Source organism: Leuciscus leuciscus (assembly GCF_965113295.1).
Source record: "Leuciscus leuciscus genome assembly, chromosome: 1".
Classification (NCBI taxonomy): domain Eukaryota; kingdom Metazoa; phylum Chordata; class Actinopteri; order Cypriniformes; family Leuciscidae; genus Leuciscus; species Leuciscus leuciscus.
The window spans coordinates 28,989,592-29,009,799 of record NC_138725.1 but is presented as its reverse complement, the minus strand read 5'-3'; the positions used below and the strand labels follow the sequence as shown (position 1 = coordinate 29,009,799).

Genomic DNA, 20,208 nt, shown 5'->3' with positions numbered 1-20,208 from the left:
TTACAGAATAAAACTATAAAATAACAATCTAATGCAAAGCATTCTGGGAACCAGAAATCTTCATCAACCTTTTTCTGTTTTTTTTTCCTTCAGATTTTGGTTCCCAGAATGCTTTGCATGAGGCTGTTATTTTAGTTTTATTCTGTAAAGATAAAGACTTGTTAATGTTTAATGTTCATTTAACTTTGAACAAACTGTTGCCAGTAAATAACATCAATTTAAATCTACAGTAAGTTACTGGCAAGCAGCTGCCAGTAATACTGTAATTTCTACAGATTTTTTTTTTACAGTGTTCATTTCAATTGAAATTGTTTTATTAGCTTAGCTAATATAATTTATTAGCTTTTTCTATAGATTGCAGTCATTCATGACATGGTGAAAAATGACTTGAAATAATACTGAAAATAGGTTAAGATGAATGTTAAAGGTGTGCCCCCTAAAAGCACAAGTGGCCCCTGCCTATCATTTGGTTTATATATCCTTTAAATTCTTGACTTTTGGCACAAAGGCTCCTGGTATTCCATTGTAAAATAGTTAACATACTAGCCAACCCCTAACTCCTCCCAGATAGCAACATTGTTTCGGCCCACATGCAGCGTGGAATGACGGCACTTGGGTGGCCCACTCCTGTTTGCCAGATCGGGGCCACAAGCAGGCCATAGCAATGCCACATGTCAGCCAAGAGCAAAGAAATAAACCAGAACTGGACCTTATCTGAGCCATAAAATCTGTGTATATTAAATATGGAGTCATCCCAGCCTTAATAAGCCTGTTAACAAGCAGAATCACTGAAGGAAAGAAGAGAACAGAAAAAGAGACGAGCAGAAACACAAGAACTACAACTGACTTCAGACACAGTCTTCGATGAAATCAACTGAAGAGAAAAGAAGACATTAAATCTGTGAAGATCCCAGCAGAGGAGGATTAAACAACTCCACAAATTGCAGTGTTCAGACATATTATAGACTGTTAATAATTAATTATATGCATATAATTCATTGTAATCAACCTAAATGTTTTAGACAATTTTTAATGAGGAGGAGTAAGCTTCTATGTAATATTTTATTATCCTCACAGCACGTTGGTTATGCGGTGATTGGCTATGAAATTACTGCGTGGCAATTTAATTATAATAGCCTATCACTTTAATAATAAAAATAGACTAGGCCTTCCCTAGTAATAATAGTAATAATAACAATAATACAAATAATAATTTAATACATAAATTGGAAATGCTAAATCATCTTGATATTGATAGCTGATGCTTGTTTTGACAATAGCCTATCTCTGGACACATGATATCGTCCATAGGCGCAACCTGGCACAAGGGTTTATCGTGCTGATTCACGCATATTTCACATGTATAGTGTGAGCAGTGAAGTCGCAGCTTGACGTTCGGATCGTATAGTGTGAGCACATAAATCCTGAGCTTTGGCTTTACATCGCATGCGATCTACTCGTTCAGTGTGAGTAGGTACCTTGCTGACATCGCACAGACATCACACAGTGTATGCTCACCTTTAGGGACGTTGGGGTCATCTGCAGGAGTGGAGAGAACAGTGCTCGTAATATAAGTGCCATCTGTAGGCCTGGAGGGAGCATGGCATAGAAGACTCTAGGAGAGCACCCCCTGCTGGTCAGGAGGGGAACAGCAACCCAAAGACGAGAACTTTACATTTATATTGAAACTATTTTTGTTGTTGTTGTTGTTGTTTTAACCTATGGCAATGAAAATAAATAGTGTCATGTAAAAGGTGTAAAAATCTTGGTCAAGCTGTTTAATCCTTTTTGTATATTTGGCTATTTATGCTGTTGGAATATTGTTTTTAATGGAATGCACTTTGGCCAACTCACAATGTTTTAAAATGTGCTATACAAATAAACTAATCTAAACTAAAATCCCCCCCAAAAAAAAAAAAAATTTGTTTGTTGTTATTCTACTGTTGCGGGTCAAAAGTTAAATGAAAAGGATGTATTACTTTATGTATTAAAGTATGGTGATTCCAGCAACTCTTTATATTTTGCATCCAATTATTTTCTTTTGAAATATGTGGGATGATGTACATCCAACAAGTCCTTGAATGTGAAATGAGACCCTGCCTGCATCTGTACTGTATACCTTACTTTACGTATAGGTATACAGTACCTTTACTTGATATACATGTACATATATGTGTGTTTAAGGAAATGTACAGAACCAAAACTTGAAATGGCTCTTAATATTTTTTTCAGCGTCAGTGAATTTTTCTGGAAAAGAGAAGCTGAACCTGGTGCTGTGTGGAAGTGATGAATCACTTAAAGTTTCTGTGTCAAAACTTTACAAGGGAAAAAGATACAACAATCACATCAGAGAGCAAGCAGTGAACTTTGTGTGAAGAAAGACTTGAAGCTTCATGGACGTGTGATCAGTCTGGTAGAGCTTCCAGCTCTCAATCAGCTCTCAGAGGAGGAAGTGATGCGTGAGACTCTCCGCTGCGTGTCTCTCTCTGATCCTGGAGTTCATTTTTTCCTCCTCATTGTTCCTAATTCTCCACTTACTAATCAAGAGAAAGCAGAAATAGAGATGATCCAGAAGATATTTGACTCCAGAGATCACTTCATTCAAATTTTTGGGTCAAGTCTCTCTGTTGAAGAACATGTGAATAAATCCATACAATCCAATCCAGAATCTCAGAGTTTAATCAGCCTCTATGGGGATCAGTACAGAGTGATTGGGTTAAATGAACCTGAAAACTCGAGACAGATCATAGAACTACTGGATTATATGGATAAAATGAAGATTGCACCATATTCACTTCAGATGTATGTGAAAGCTCGAGAGAATAGAGTCAGACATGAAACTGAGAAGAAATATGAAGAAAGTCTGAAGAGAATGGAGAATGAAATTAAAGAATTAAAGCAGAAGATAGAGACAGAAGGTGAGTTTTTTTTGTGTGTGTGTGTGTGTGTGTGTGTGTGTGTGTGTGTGTGTGTGTGTAAATTATCTTATGAATCTTCATAAGGATGTAGAACATTTCTTTCTAACAAAATTCAGTCATCACAGCAAAATCCCCAGTGTTAAATTAACACTGCTCAGTCCACACTAAGAGTGTTATAAGTAACACTGAAGCAGTTAAGTGATTAATTGAGTGATGATTGGCCATTATTGAAGACACCTGATGATAACAAGCAGAATCACTGAAGGAGAAAATTTAAATTTGTGTTTGCTTAAAGGACAATTCCGGTGAAAAATGAACCTAGGGGTAATTAACCCTCTGAGGTCTGAGCTGTTTTCTGGGCCCTGGAGGTGGTCTGACATGCTCTGACATTTGTGTTTTTTTCTGTTACTTGTGACATTTTCATGGCTAAAGTCTGATTACACTGTATTCAGCACAAACTCTGCTACAATAATATATCAGCAGCATGTATGTAAAAGTTTGTAGTTTTGAGATAATGACATTTATGTGTGGTTTGTGAAAATACAAAAAAAAAATTCTCACTGAAATAAGGCCATGAAACCCATACTGATTATTTCTTCACAAGACTTTTGAAAATTGTATGACGTAGCCTAGAATATTTGCTCCAAAACTATGTGAAAATCACCCTGACTGCTCATTCAGATATGACAATATATTGATTTAAAATTTCTAAGACGTGTTTTGTGTGACAAAGCCATATGCGAAGAGGCGTGATCATCTCATTAATATGTAAGCTTTTCACACCTGAGAAAGACAAAGACACTCCCCTAACTGCCCTATTAGGAGCGATCAGGCCCTGTCATTCAGAGCAACCTTGCACAAAGAATGAGGAGATTTAAAAAAGAATGGCTTTTAGATTGTTTGGATTTATTTACAACACAACACAATCCAAAAATACAAATGACAAAAGAGCACATTGAAAACAATGATCCAAAGACAGAGACCTTTGTGCCATTCCTAAAAACATTGTACATACCTTTCATTTCCAAGGTGTTTGATTTTCACTTTACCATGTTCATGTACAGAGACTCATGTGAATGTTGAAGTCAGCAGGACTCAGTTGCATCTGGTCCCTGAAAGAAAAAAAAAAAGAAAAAACTGTGAACATACTGATATCAAGAGAAACTATAGGGCTGCACGATTTTGGGAATAGATTTTAGATTTTTCTGGTTAAAATTTCTTTTTAAAATTCACAGAATACACACACACACACGTTTCCAACAATATATAATGAACACCAGGTTTGTTGTGCCTTGTAGGCATAGGCTACGCAGTGCTGCATAAAATAATAATAACAATAAATTAAATCTTCCAAAAGATTTCAAGAACAACTACGCTAGAGAAAAATATATTGATTATCATATGTTACTTCAAATGTTTCCATTCGTTATGATGATATGAAATGAGATAATAGTAAAAACATAAAGCCTAATGTTTGGTGCATTTTTCCTTTCAAACGCAATCGCGCTCCAAAATATGATACATTCAAACGCACAGCGCGCTCCAAAATATGATACATTCAAACGCCATCGCGCTCCAAAATATTAAACATTATGGTTATACATATCTATGTTTGAGCAGATATCCACAAACAGTATTTAACAGTAAACACGGGTCTAAATAGTATAATATTCACCATATATCTAGCAACAGTTCAACTGCAATGTGAAGTTTATGCAACAATACCATAAACTAATAAGTAAGAATTTCTTACCTTACATCTTTCTTGTCTTCAAATCGCGTTCTTCTTCTTCTGGGGGTAAATCCAATGTAAGCTCAGACGTGTCTTCCAAACTCGACGAAAAGCAGAGACTTGTGAAGTGTTTTGGTGTTTTGTGTTTGAGGTAACGAGGGCGTTCGCGTCCCATGTGGAGATTTGCATGTGAATCTCTTTTGCGCGAGTGGGCGTGTCGAATTAAAAAGTAATTAGCAAGCATTTGAGATACTGGACATCCTGTTGGTTTTATACAAATTACTTAAACAGAGAATATTTGTTTTCAGTTTGAATCCGATCATTTAAAAGTACACACTTAAATGTGTATAAAGGTATATGGCTCATAAATGTGTGAGAAGTATTCGCTGAGTTTTGATTCAGTTTATAGACGTGCTCAAGAAAAAAAAGTTCACCGCGACGGAGAGGCAGAACGCACACCCTGTTTATTTTCTTTATTTTACAAAAGCACAATGTTTTGATTTGATTGTAAGTGGACACATACAAAAGTAGAAGTATCACAGATTATTTTTTTATATTTCTCTTTTCTGTATAACCATAAATGACGGAGTAATTTAAGTTTATGTTGCTGCTATGTGAAAAAAATCCAGCAAAACGCGTCAGCGCGTTTCTCGACCTCAGAGGGTTAACACATGGTTACCGAGTCGATTGTTCCCTGGGATGCGTTTTCATGAAAATCGAATATGAAGAGTTTTATCTCTAAAAACAGATTAGCTCATAACACTAGTATATGGGGCAGAGAGTACGTAAAAGTAAATCACTTTTGTAGGGACCCTCATTATGCTACCATGTTAGTGTGAGGCTATTTTGAGCCTTAGTGGTATTAACTAGAGATTTACTTTTACGTACTCTCTGCCCCATATACTAGTGTTATAAGTTTTTAGAGATAAAACTCTTCACATTCGATTTTCATGAAAACGTATCCCAGGGAACGATCGACTCGGTAACCATGTGTAAATTACCCCTAGGTTCATTTTTCACCAGAATTGTCCTTTAAGTTGGGCTCTTGACCCTTAATTGTTTTATTTTAGATTTTGTTTGGCTGCTGTAACTGAGTTATAACAGCCAGATGAACAAAGAGAATGTGTGATCTGATGGTGTTGGTTGTGTTTTAACAATCATTATTGGACCTGAATCACTGAACTCATTGAGAGCCTGATCTCTGAGTTGGATTTACTTTATTGATAGTAGCAGCAATGTCCTATTACAGCATAATAATTTTAGCCTTTTCAAAGAAATCCAATTGATTTCTTCTTAACCCCCTGAGGTCGGCGGTATCGCCGGCGATACCAGCTGGCTTTTTTTTTATCAGTGTAAAAGAAACTCATAAATACTCTGTTGACTTTGATTTTCCATAGGAGTTTCATACATCAATCGATTCTGTTAAATGTGTATTATTTTTGTGTATACTCACAATAAAAACAAAGTGTTGTGCTTTTTGCCAAATAAAGAAAAATAAACACAAAGCGAGTTCTACCTTCTCTCTGCCAGTGAAGTCCATTCTGAAACGCGTCCGAAAATGAACAATAACTCAGCAAATACTCAGTCAAACAGGCATACAGACACACAGGCACGAAGCTTGAATTCTCTTCTTTTAAATGAAGTAATTTATATAAAAAACAAATATTCTCATCTTGTGAAATCTGTATTAAAAGAGAGCGATTCCAGTCGACCTCATCTCATCTCATTACGTTTTAATCGGCCCCGCCCACGGAGAGCGCGCGCTATTCAAACGCAAATGACTGAGACGATCCCATACAAGCTGTGAACGCCCACATATCAGCTCGAGAAAACACAAGTTTATTCAGATCATTGCACTTGTTTACACTGTCTCGCAGCGCTGTGAGGAATAATAATAATGGAAAACGTACCTCAGAAGTGCTGGTATTTCGAGGAGCAACGGATGGAATACTGTAGTAAGTTTTTTTTCATTCTCAAGTAAATCGCGTTTCTGTGTGAATGAATGAACGGCAGAGATGCGCTGTTTACCACAACTCGCAAAAAGACGGTTTAAATTTGAATTGCGTTTCTAGTAGGAATTAGATCGGTCTAGTAGGAATTGCGGTTCTGTGAATGAATGATCTGCTTTTAGCAAACTATTTTGCTATACTGAGTAAAAATCGACTGAAATGTGTTGAAATAAAATGTATTTGTATAAGCAATGTATTAAACTGCAAATTAACATTTATATTCCTTATAATAAAAACGAAAGACCGATGTTACAGACATATGAAAGACAACATTTCGTTGATTAGTTTTGGATAGATTACACATTTTTACTGTAAAATATCTGCCACCTCAAATAAGCTTTTGTTTGCCAATTTTTGCTAATATGTTAAATATAGTATGTTTTGTCAATGTAGGCTATATTCGAAGTAATGAATCCTTAACTTTGAAATATGTATGATAAAATGTATACTTTAGTTTTTACAAAGAAAGATTACACTTCAATTGTTGTTGTAATTGTAACCTTTTTAATAAAAAAATATATTTACAAGGTAGATGTAAACAAATTTTAAAAGGTAAATATAAGCCTTTTCTTTAAATAATTTTTATTGTGTTTTATTATTGACAAATTTGGGGAGAGGATACATATTCCAAAACTGAAAATACAGTATGAGAATTAACTGCACAATTACTAGACATGTTTTCCTTGGATATTATACAATTTGCAAGCAAAATTTGTGAAAAAAAAAAAAATAATAATTAAATGCTTCCAACTGTGAACCAATTTGGTAGAATATATATATATATATATATATATATATTGCTCTTGCATTCTTTCTTGTGGCTATAGGTGACACACCTGAATGAATGGCTCATTAAGTATGCGCCATTGTCCCCATTGTCTCCTCAGGTGTGAATCACTACATATGCATGATGCGGTTGAATGGTTGCGCATATTGGCCCTCATTTATCAAAAGTGCGTACACCAAATTCCCAGCGTACACCTGGCGTACACCCAAAACCACGGTGACTTTGAGATTTATCAATATGAACGTTGGCGTACGGCACGCTCAAATCCTACGCCAGCTCAGGAGGTGGTGTACGCACGTTTTGAGTGCGGGAATGCGCAGAAAAACAATTCCTAACACCACAAAACGCACTGACAAACTAAAAGATATGATATATTATGACCCACTGTAAAAAAAAAAAAAAAAACAACATAGTAGGCTAATTATAAACTTCAGTGTTTATTTTTGTGCAACATGGACTTCAATGTTTAAGTTGTGTGACTTTACCAAAGCATTTGATTTGTAGGCATATGTATTCCTTCAGTTGCGAGCCTGTGCGCTTTACCTGACGTTTCAAGCCTTGTTAAATACTTTCGCCTGGCTCCGCAGCGCGAGTCTCCACAGACTGCGCGCGCACCTCCCCAAACGGACGAGGCGTTTATACTCGACGCGCTCGCCGTTGTACTATTCTTTGAAACGATGGTTAGGCCAGGGTTAGGCCCGGCAGGTGTGCACGGACTGGCTTCAGTAATGAAAGGCTTTCAATGACCAACAAAATTATTCAGACTGACAAAATAATAAAAATGACATTCTTCTTTTAAATAATAATAGCCTAATAATACAAATAATAATAATAACGACATTCTTCTTCTAAATAACAATAAGTGTCATTAATAATAAAAATCTAGAAATCAATTTTGTTTCTTTCCACTTCCCTGGTTTCGCTTTCTCTTTCTCAAAGAAGTTTCTCTTCTTTGCCGTCTTCCGTGTGTCCATGGCGTAAAATGAGGGCGTGGGGGAAGCGGAGACTTGAATATATAGGGGCGTGTTATTCTAATGACGATCGTTTTCAGCCGCGGCATTTATCAAGGGCAGGTATTGCGTACACCTGGATTTCAAAGGTACGCACAGCTTCATAAATCAGGCGATGAGAGGAGTGTAAGCATAATCTTACGCCAACATATACGCCCGTTTCTACGCAAGATTGATAAATGAGGGCCAATGTCTTTACAAACAAAAAGTGTTTTACAAGATTTAAATCAATGTATTGTGTTATGTGAATGATAAGGGCAGGATGATTTTCACATCATTTTGAAGAAAAAACTCTAGGCAATGACATCCATTAGTCAAAAGTCTTATTGTCACATATTTAGTATGTGTTTTGTGGCCTTATTTCAGAAACTTTAGTTTTTAGTTTTTTCAATAACCATGCATAAACATTATTCTCTCAAAAATACAAACATGTACATGCATGTTGCTCACATATTATGGTAGCCCTGTTTGTGCTAAATACAGTGTAATTATACCTTTGCCATTAATATGTTTATAAGCAACTGAAAAAAGCACAAATGTCAGGGCATGTCAGAACATCTCAAGGACCCCAAAAACCACTCAGACCCCAGAGGGTTAATAGTTGTTCTGATACCAAAAAAACAAAACAAAACAAAAAAAAAACCTTTTATGTAGGCACACACAAACATCAAGAATTTGCATATTAATCTCAGCAATGGTGACAAATCGTATATATTCTGATAAAAAGATCAACTTTAGACTAGTGATGGCAGTCTGACACTGAAGCTTTGAAACATGCTTCAAACCATTAACTACAATTCCAATTGAAGCACTGCTCCCAAAGGTTGCTTTGGTACAGAAAAATCACGTGACATATTACGTCCGAAGCAGCAACTGCTTCATTCTCTGAATGAATCACCTGAGTGTTTCCCAGTGCCACCGCCACACGCAAACCAGTCAGTGCTGCCACTGCAACTGGCACCACCTTGTTTCGAGTCTGAATTGTAGCGCTCAGCCTCAAAGCATAAAAACTTTAATGCACAACATTGCGTTTGGTTCATAGTAGCCTCTTCAGTGACAGGCATTAGTTGGTTTGTATCGATTTATTTTCATGGAAGCATCTAAAGAGAGGTCGTTCTGACGTGAGAAAACTTTATTCTGATCGCTCCTGATAATATATGTGCGCTGGCATTTTAATAGTATTATTAAATATTAGGCTAAAAGTAGAGTTATAGAACTGTAACTATCAGTAGCCTATATAATAGCTGTCTCGAGTCTGTATAAAAACAATAGCCTACTTTATAATTATAGGTCTATAATGATAATTGTATGATTATCATTAGGCTCTTTGAAGACTAAATGCTTTATTATTTACAAATAACGATAAAAAATATCTCAGAAGGTGCTTGGTGTGTTCTGCTGAACTGAAGTACCATGGAAATACTTCATCCATGAATAGGCACTTCACCGCATAGCATCAAGCTGCTGTGTCCACTATCTAGCTGGGATCATTTAGATGCAGCCTTGGCACTTCTCCAGGCGAGGTCGCTGAAGCTTCGAGTAATGAACCCATTTTCAAAACAATTCTTCTCAGTGGTTCAGTGCTTCACCAAAGCTTAATTTGCCCATTACTAATTCATTGTTTGTTTTCTTATTAAGACACCATTGGATGTCATGTTATAGAAACATTACTATGATCAAGGATATATAAAATTAACATCATACATGACGATCTAGAAGAGATCAGCTGAACAGAGCACTACATGATGATTATATCATTATTGTCGTCGTCAAGTAGCTAACATCATCTGATCACATCTTCTCTTACTGTTCTTGCCATAACAAACAGCTACAGCAACCAGAAAAAATCTAACATTAAAACATCAAGAGTTAAACTGACAAACTAAAGCAAACGCTGATTACCATAATGGTGACATCAAACCAAACTATTAATTTCAACAAATCATCAACATCTAAGCCTCTGTTAAACCTCTGGGGTCTAAGGTGTTTTAGAGAACAGGTGTTCCTTGAGATGTTCTGACATGCCCTGACATTTTTTTATTTTTTTTCAGTTGCTTATGAACATATTAATGGCAAAGGTATAATTACCCTGTAGTTAGCACAAACAGGGCTACCATAATATGTGAGCAACATTTTTGTACATGTTTGTATTTTTGAGAAAATAATGTTTATGCATGGTTATTGAAAAAACTAAAAATGAAAGTTTCTGAAATAAGGCCACAAAACACATACTAAATGTGTCCACAAGACTTTTGACTAATGGATGTCGTTGCCTAGAGTTTTTTATTCAAAATGATGTGAAAATCATCCTGCCTAATCATTCACATAAAACAATACATTGATTTAAATTTTGTAAGACACTTTTTGTTTGGAAAGGCAATATGCGCAGGGGCGTGAACGATCATCTATAATAAGTGGTTCACACCTGAGGAGACAATGGCCCCAATAATGGGCTGCATACATAATGAGCAATTCATTCAGGTGTGTCACTGAGCCACAAGAAAGAATGCAAGATAAATATACATATACATATATATTAGGTGTGTAACGGTACGTGTATTTGTACCGAGACGTTTCGGTACAGGGCTTTCGGTACGGTGCACGTGTGACCGAATGCAATATTTTGTGTGTGGAACATAGGTACATTTTCGTGTTTCCACACGAACATATTAAGTGGCCCGCCCTGCAGCTGATTTAAAAAAAAAATAAAAAAAAAAAAAATCACACACCGCACGCTGTACAACAACATTGTGCACGCTGGGCACACTTTAGCCCAGCCTCTCGCTAGCTAGCGTCATGGCCAATGCAGACAAGCCCATAGACAGTATAAATATTTTTTAAATATGAGCAGGCCTACAAGCTGGGATTGGTAATGCTGCACTGTAATCATAGTTATTTATTTATATTTTTCATTATATTTTATTATGTGATATTGGTTTGAGACTGAGAGTATTTTATTTAGTGGTGAACTTTGCAGCAGTATTTTATTTCTTATTCTTTTTTTATTTTATATATATTTTATTATATTTTATTAAAACGTGTTTAAAAAAAAGTGTAAACAAATTGTTAAAAAACGTTTATAGTAATAAACAACCTGCAGTTTAATGTTTGCATTTCTTTCACTTACTGTACCGAAAATTAACCGAACCGTAACTTTAAAACCGAGGTACGTACCGAACCGTGATTTTTGCGTACCGTTATATATATTATATATTATATATATATATTGGAAGCATCTCTTTTTTTTCACAAATTGTGCTTGCAAATTCTATAATATCCAGGGTAAACATGTCTAGTAATTGTGCAGTTAATTCTCATACTGTATTCTCAGAAAGTTTTGGAATATGTATCCTCTCCCCAAATTTGTCACTAATAAAACACAATACAAATTATTTAAAGAAAAGGCTTATATTTACCTTTTAATATTTTGTTTACATCTACCTTGTAAATATATTTTTTGCTATTTTATTAAAAAGGTTACAATTACAACAACAATTCAAGTGTATCTTTCTTTGTAAAAAATATTTCTTTGTAAAAACTAAAGTATACATTTTATCATATTTCAAAGTTAAGGATTCATTACTTTGAATATAGCCTACATTGGAACAAACACTATAATAACATATTAGTTGATGACTTTATTTTTGAAAAAACATACTATATTTAACATATGAGCAAAAATTGTCAAACAAAAGCTTATTTGATGTGGCAGTCTATTTTACAGTAAAAACTTTATAATCTATTCAAAACTAGCCAACGAAATGTTGTCTTTCATATGTCTGTAACATATGTCTATCATTTTTATTATAGGGAATATAAATGTTAATTTGCAGTTTAATAAGTTGCTTATACAAATACATTTTATTTCAACATATTTCCGTCGATTTTTACTCATCTCAGTATAGCAATATAGTTTGCTAAAAGCAGATCATTCATTCACACACAGACACGCGATTCAAATTTAAACCGTCTTTTTGCGATTTGTGGTAAACAGCGCGCATTTCTGCCGTTCATTCATTCACACACAGAAACGCGATTCACTTTAGAATGAAAAAAAATACTATAGTATTCCTCAGCTCAGCTGGATCCGTTGCTCCTCGAAATACCAGCACTTCTGAGGTACATTTTCCATTATATGATTACGATAGTATTATTCCTCACAGCGCCGCGAGACGGTGTTAACAAGTACAGTGATCTTAATAAACTTGATGTGTTTTCTCAAGCTGATATGTGGGCATTCACAGTTTGCATGGATTGCCTCAGATCATTTGCGTTTGAATAGCACGCGCTCTCCGTGGGCGGGATCACATTAAACTTAATAAGCTGAAATGAGAGTGACTGACATCTCTCTCTTTTGATTGAATATTTGATTTAGTTTAATATTTGATTTAAGTTAATTTAAAAGTACACACTTGAATGATTCTAAAGATATATTGCTCATGCCTGGGTGAATAGTATTCGCTGAGTTTTGTTTAAGTTTAGAGACGTGCTCCAAAAAAAAAAGTTCACCAAGACATATAGGCAGAAAGCTCACCCTGTTTATTTTCTTTATTTTACAAAAACACAATGTTTTTTTCGCTTGTAAGTGGACAAAAAGTAGACATTTAACAGTTTATTTTTTCATATTTCTTAAGTCTGTATGACCATAAATGACAGAGTATTTTAAGTCTATTTTGCTGCTATGTGAAAAAAATCGAGCAAAACGCGCCTGCGTAGTGAAGCTGGTAATGCTATTCGTGGAGTTGTTTAATGACGTTGGAGCCTGACATCAAACAAATGTTTAGACATCAACCCAATTTTCATTTTCAACTAAAATTTGACGTCAAAGCAATGTTGGAGTCCATGTCCAATAATATTTCTAGCTGTGGTGATTCACATTGTGATCATATGGAGAGATCAAAGTGTTGACTGGGAATAACAATAGAACATATTTTCATCAATTCTTTATGTAATCGAATATGAACTTATGAATATGAAAATAATTCAAAATTTTAAAAGCAAAAACCCCTCTTTGACTTCAGTCTATTCCAGTGAAAATCCACAAAGACAATCAGTGACATTCAGTGTATGATTTACGGGTTGAAAACGACCACACCTAGTGCGTGACATTAATAAATGCATTCTTACTGGATTTTCTAGGTGTTGAGAATCAACCAGATGATCAGGAGTGTCTGAGGATTGTGCTGATCGGGAGGACAGGAAATGGAAAGAGTGCAACAGGAAACACTATTCTGGGAAGAGAAGAGTTTCAGAGCAAATTAAACACTGATTCAGTGACGACTGTTTGTGAAAAGGGAGTTGGTGAAGTTGATGGTCGATCAGTAACTGTTGTTGATACTCCAGGACTCTTTGACACGACACTGTCAAATGAACACGTGGTGGAAGAAATAGTGAAATGTGTTTCAATGTCGTCACCTGGACCTCATGTGTTTGTCATTGTGTTGAGTTTGTTAAGATTCACCAAGGAGGAATCAGACACTGTAGATCTGATAAAGAAGATCTTTGGTCATAAATCTGCTCAGTTCAGCATCGTTCTGTTCACTAGAGGAGACGAACTTGGGAATGAATCTATAGAGGATTATGTGAAGAGAAGTAACTCTGCTGAACTGAAGAAGATAATCAGAGATTGTGGAAACAGATTCCTGGCTTTCAATAACAGAGAAAAACAAGACAAAAATCAAGTTACTCAACTGTTGAGCATGATAGAAGAAGTGAAGAATACTAATGAGGGTCGATACTTCACTAACAGCATGTTTGAGGAGGCAGAGATGTCCATTAAAAAGAGAATGGAGGAAATAATGAAAGAGAGAGAGAGAGAAATGCAGAATCAGAGAGAAGAATTACAAACTAAATATGAGATGGACATGAAAATCATGACGAAGAGGGTCAAGGAAGAGAAACAAAGAGCAGATGAGGAGAAAATGAAAATGGAGAATCAATTCAGAGAGAAAGAGGAAAAACTCAAAAGAGAGTTTGAAGAGAAAGAGAAAACAGAACAGAGGAAAAGAGAGATTGAAAACCAGAAACGATCAGAAGAGGAAAAACAGCGAAGAGCTGAATATCGTCAAAATATAGAAGAGATGAAGAGAGAGATTGAATATCAGAGATCACTGTATGAAAAACAGAGAAAGGACAGAGAAGAAGAAGATAGAAAGAGAGAAGAGAAATACAGACAAGATCAAGAAAAGATGAAACACGAACAAGAACGTATTATAGCACAGTTAAAAAAAAAACAAGAGGAGGAAATAAAAAAGAGGGATTCTGAGGAGAAAAAAAGGATTGAACAAGAAGAGAAAGAAAGACACGAATGGGAGAGAAAAATAAAGGCAGCTGAAAATGAAAGAAAAGAGACTAAAGAGGAAATTAAACGACAGCAGAAAGAATGGGAGGATGAAAAGAAACAACAGATGAGAAAACGAGAGGAAGAAGAAAAAAAGAGAAAAGAGAGACACGAGGAACAACTGAGAGAAAAACACAAAGAACAGGTAAACCTTAAAACTAAATTTGAAAAAGAGCGAGAAGATGAAAGAAAGAAGATAAAGGAGGAGAGAGAGAAACAGAGAAGAGAGAGAGAAGAAAAAGAGAGAGAATATAATAACAAGAAAACTGAAATAGAAAGACATTATGAGCAACTGGAACGAGAGAGAAAAGAGGAATGGGAGAGAAGAAAACGAGCAGATGATCAGAGACGAGAAGAAGAGAGAAAGAGATGGGAGAAAAGTATTGAATATCTGAAACGAGAACAAGAAGAAGCGTTCAAGAGAAGAGAATCTGAGAGAAAAGAAAGAGAAGAGAAAGAGAGAGATGAAATGAAAACTAAACATGAAGAGGATATAAAAGTCATGAAGAAGAAACATGAAGATGAAGCCAGAAAACAAGCAGAAGAAACAAATAATTTAAAAGGGAGCAAAGAAGAGCTCCAAAATAAGCTGGAAGAACATCAGAAACAACATGAAATTCTGGAAAAAATCTGTCAAATCCTGGGGCTCCAGAAAGGGGTATTAACGCAACTCTATGAACGCCTAACGGAAAACAAAGTTGGAAATCTCCATGGACGCCTGCAAGATGCAGAAGGAGATGAACTAAAAAAGCTAAAAGAAGACGTTGAAAAACTTTGGAAGGAATCAAATCAATCAAATTGTGTCGTAATGTGATTTTCACATGACAGCTCAAATAATAATTTGGTCGCTTATTCATAACAAAGGCATTTCATGATGAAGCTGTGGATGAGTGTGGGTTCATGGTCACAGCCAATATATATTTATATCATGACAACTCTCTGGAAATTTTAGCACAGTAATGGATATAGATTTATACGTTTACAATGGATAAACATCATCAATTATACATTTTTATGGGTACGATTCTAAACCTGAAAATTATGCTTTAATTAACAATTTAGAGATTTTTTTTACACATTGTTTATCTAAATTCCCAAATTCACTTATTATAAAAGGAGGAGATTTTAATATCACTTTAAACAACTCTTCCTGACCGGTGGCCACCTCACAGTGTAAACTCTTATAACTCCACACTGAAGGCCTTTAGGCAGAAATTTGGAGTAATAGACATTTGCTGAGAGAAATTCCCTGGAATTAGTTCTTTCACATGGAATAGTAAGGCATGTACCGTTATGTCTCATATTGACAACTGGTTAACTTTGTGCAGTTTACATAAAGAAGATATTTCTGTTAATATTCTTCCCTCTCCATTAACAGATCGTATGGCAGTGTATATTCATATTTCTTTACATTCCTCTCTTTCCTCAAACCATAACTCTTATTGGAAGCTTTATTGCACTAATTGGGAGTCATTTAAATTTGAAGCTTGTAAATTTCTTTAAAAATTAGGAAGTTTATTATTTAAAGCTAAAATACTTATTATTTATTATTTAAAGCTAAAAGATTATACAGTAATTTCAAAAATTATGGCTTTTACTAATTTTTCAGATAATGAATATCTTGAGTTACTCACACTTCAAAGCCAGTTAGATGATATTTATAAAAGAAGGGCAGGGGGGCTTCATTAGATCTAGACAGAGATGGAAAAGGGTGAACAGAATTCGGCATATTTCTTTCTAGTAGAAAAATGTCATACATAAATACAATTTTCCATTTGAATATTAATGGATGTTAACACATGACTCAAAGGACATTGCAGATTACTGTTCGACTTTTTTTAGCACTCTTTACAAATTAGGGTTTAATGAAAATTATTCCTCTGTTTTTATAGATAGTCTTACTAATTTGAAATCTATAAATGTAGATCAAAAACAACATTGTGATAGTTCTATATGTATAAACTCCTTCAAGCTATTACAGAGCTCAGGTTTAATAAATCCCCTTGGTGTAAATGCTTATACCTCCGAATTCCGAACATAAAACATTTTCAGAAGAACTTGCTCCTTTTCTTTGAAATATTTTCTTACAATGTATTGAAAATGGTAAACTCCCACCTAAAGGCCTAATTATCTTAATTCCCAAACCCAAAAAAAAGACACTTTAATTTTAGATTCATTTTAGATAAATTGTCGACCAATTTCCCTCTTAAAATTTTTTTTAGCCTCTATATTAGCTTCTTGAATTAAAGGGGTGGTTGATTATGATTTCACTTTGTTAACTTACGTTAGTGTGTAATGTTGCTGTTTGAGCATAAACTGCAAAGTTACAACGCTCAAAGTTCAATACAAAGGGAGATATTTTCTTTTAAAGAATCAATTTTTAAGGACTACAACAAACGGCTGGTAGGGACTACACGACATTCCTCCCGGATTAGTGACATCACCAACCCTAACATTTCCATAAACCCCTCCTCTGGGAACACGAAATAAAGGAGGCGAGGCCAGATGCTTCTTTATTGGAATTACATTTATAAACACAACTTCTCTCCAATCCAGTGTTTTATCTGGAATAATAAGCACATTATGTATGAATCTAAGTCTTTTATTTCTTATGAATTGATTTTGTAATGATATCGTTTTTGTTAGACCACTGTATAACCATGAAGAACTTATGTTGATCTATTCTCAATTTATTTTAAAATATATATTCCAGTTATATTTTGCTGTGGTTCTGGATGCTGTTCCCTCTGGTCTAAAAATGCTTCTTAAAAACACCTGTCCTCTGCTCTCTCCAAACTCGTTGGATCATGCTGATACTGAAGTAGGCCATATCTGTTTCTTTCTTTCCTATATTAAAAATAATAATCGTCGTGTACAGGCTTTGTTTCAAAGGGAAATTGTCTCCAGACCTGCTATCATATAATTTTGAAATGGTTGTGTTGATAGTCTGATGTGGAATAAAATCTGGAATCTTCCTCAAAAATATTTAATCACAAACAAAATCAAAGAAATGTCGCTTAAACTCATTTATAAATATTTCCTTTTTAATTAGTATCTTGTGAACAGATTTAATTGTGATATTGATTCATTTTGTACATTTTTGTGGTCTACATGATGAAACATTTTATCCTTTTTGGAGTTGTCCTCATTCAGTTTGTTTTTGGTCAGATTTCTGTTCCTTTATTAAGGCTCATATCATGCCCAGCTTTCAACTGTGCTTTAAAAATGTATTATTTGATTTTTTTCTCTTATGACAAATCTTATCATAAGGAATATTACTTAATCTGCTAAACATTTAAACACACTTTGCAGATTTCTTATTTTTTTAAACAATATTGTTTTTTGGTATTTAATATTCAAATTCACTTAATATTCAAAAACAATTTTTCCTTCAAATTGGCATTTATGAATACTAAATTTAGCTAAAAGAATTTTCACATTTTTATTTAACTTTTAAGTTTGTCACTGTTTCTTTATATATTTGTTTCTTTGTTTGTTTGTTTGTTTGTTTGTTTACTCAATGTAATCAAAAAAAAAATTTCAATGGTTTACCGCTGGGGGCAATGATCTCTGTCAACCCATGAATCACGAAGAGTCACTGAGAACAAATGAACAAGTGTCTGTGGGTTTTACCTGATCTCTGATCAGTTTTATATATTTGTAGATTGTTTAGCTGAACAATCCATAGAACAAACAAAAACCTGACAAAAGAACATAGACACTTGATAATCTTATTAGATGATTAGATAATTGCATTTGAAAGATTTTACTTTCAATCAAAAATGTTGCAATAGATTTGTAAAAGGTGTTGTTATGCATGTTTGTTTTGTTTTGTTGCATTTACACTGTTCTGACCACTAGGGGTCAACGTGAAGACGGGTGTCAGATTGTTTCGAAGCCTCGACACATTTGCTTAAACTGTTTCAGTGTTCTACAGGGGTGGAGCTGAGACGTGAGGAAAGGAAACAAGGATGCACAAATAAGAACAGAGAAGCGGAGGCGGGTCAAGATGGTGCCGTGTTAAACCCAAACTTTCTCAAGCAAAATTTGCATTTCTATGCAATTCTTTTATATAACTTGTGGAATCTCAACATATTCTTTTAAGACTGATTTTAACGTTTATTGTGACCCACTTTCGATTATTTTAGTTAGTTTTGTACACCCGAGTGAAGTATTTTAGCTCATTGATACAACCATGGACGAAGATAAATTGCTGGAAAGATTTAACCGGAAGTTTAAAGGCCTTCAGATGTTCAAGACGTCCAGCTGTAAAACTAAAAACAGCAGCAGAAAGAAAAGCAGCTGAAGGAGAGAAAGAGACTGTAGATCAGGGGTCTCAAACTCAGATCCTGGAGGGCCACTGTCCTCAAACCCCAATCAAGCACACCTGAAACAGCGGATCAAGGTATTCAGGATTATAAGACAGTTCCCTGTAAACTCTGCAGGATGTTGATCCTCCAGGAGCTGAGTTTCACATGTGTGCTGTAGATGCGTATTAAATAATGCAAAGCAACATTTCGTCCCCTTGGATAAGGTTCTATCTGACATTTTTGTCCAAATTTAGTTATTCACATATTTTTATTCTGTGACCACTTCTTGACTTTATGTGATGTTGTTTTTTAAGTTGTGTACATTTTGGAACTTTTTATTTAGAAAATAAAAAGGTTCTTTCTACACAGTCGAATGGAATGCAAAAACTTTAAAGCTCAATATCTCAAAACTGCTCAGAACGCAGAGAGAACCTTATAATTCCAAGGGGACGATTTCTCAATGGGGCAGTACCACTGGAGGCAATATTTTAGAAAGGGGGACGTTTTTTTAGACGAGATTACACCAAAGATTCATGACTTGCATAGACGTTGGAACAGGGGGGGCGGGGGGGTCGGCCGCCCCCCCCCCACCACCACCCCTTTTCCCCACCCCTCTAGGGGTCAGCCAGCTGTTTTTTTCGTTGTTTTTGGTTTCCATTTTATATATACAGAATCTGAATTAAATGTGTTTGATTTAAGCCTACATTTCAACATTTTGTGTCATAAAATTTCTTGTTTTTAAGCCTTTCGCACGTACGGTCACACCGTTGTGATCAGTCTAGGCTGGTCCCTGGAGCGTTTCACACCGGTGTGATCAGAACGGTCAGTGCATCACATGATCAACTGCTAAATTCAAATGTTGAATTTAGCCAGAGACAGGCGCGCTCAGAGCTGTCATATATCACAACTTTTCAGTGTTTTCAACCACATACTGTTTATTTTAGGTTTCAGACATATAAATTCACATAGCCTAAGTAGGTCTATAGACATCAGTGTGTATTTTACAAATTCTAAATGTATTGTTTTCGGAGGTAATAATAATCCTTTCCATTATAATTCGACACGTTTTATTCATATCAGATACACATTGTGTAAGTAACTT

The 20,208-nt window shown here is 35.2% G+C and overlaps 1 protein-coding gene and 1 long non-coding RNA gene across 4 annotated transcripts in view; one reads left to right on the top strand and one right to left on the bottom strand.

The window, feature by feature from the left end:
- The window catches only part of LOC309498324 (uncharacterized protein), a 46,795-nt gene extending 28,988 nt beyond the window's left edge, over window positions 1–17,807 (top strand). For 2 of the 3 annotated variants that reach the window (XM_082169010.1, XM_082169011.1), the window contains one exon: window positions 13,596–17,807. In XM_082169010.1, the coding sequence (XP_082025136.1) occupies window positions 13,596–15,610 (2,015 nt within the window). In that variant the 3' untranslated portion in view covers window positions 15,611–17,807. Of the gene's footprint in view, window positions 1–2,232; window positions 2,919–13,595 lie in introns of all 3 variants that reach the window. The other variant, XM_082169012.1, reaches the window with a different exon arrangement.
- The window catches only part of LOC309503446, a 411,057-nt gene that overhangs the window by 59,470 nt on the left and 331,379 nt on the right, over window positions 1–20,208 (bottom strand). The gene's annotated exons all lie outside the window — the stretch shown is intronic.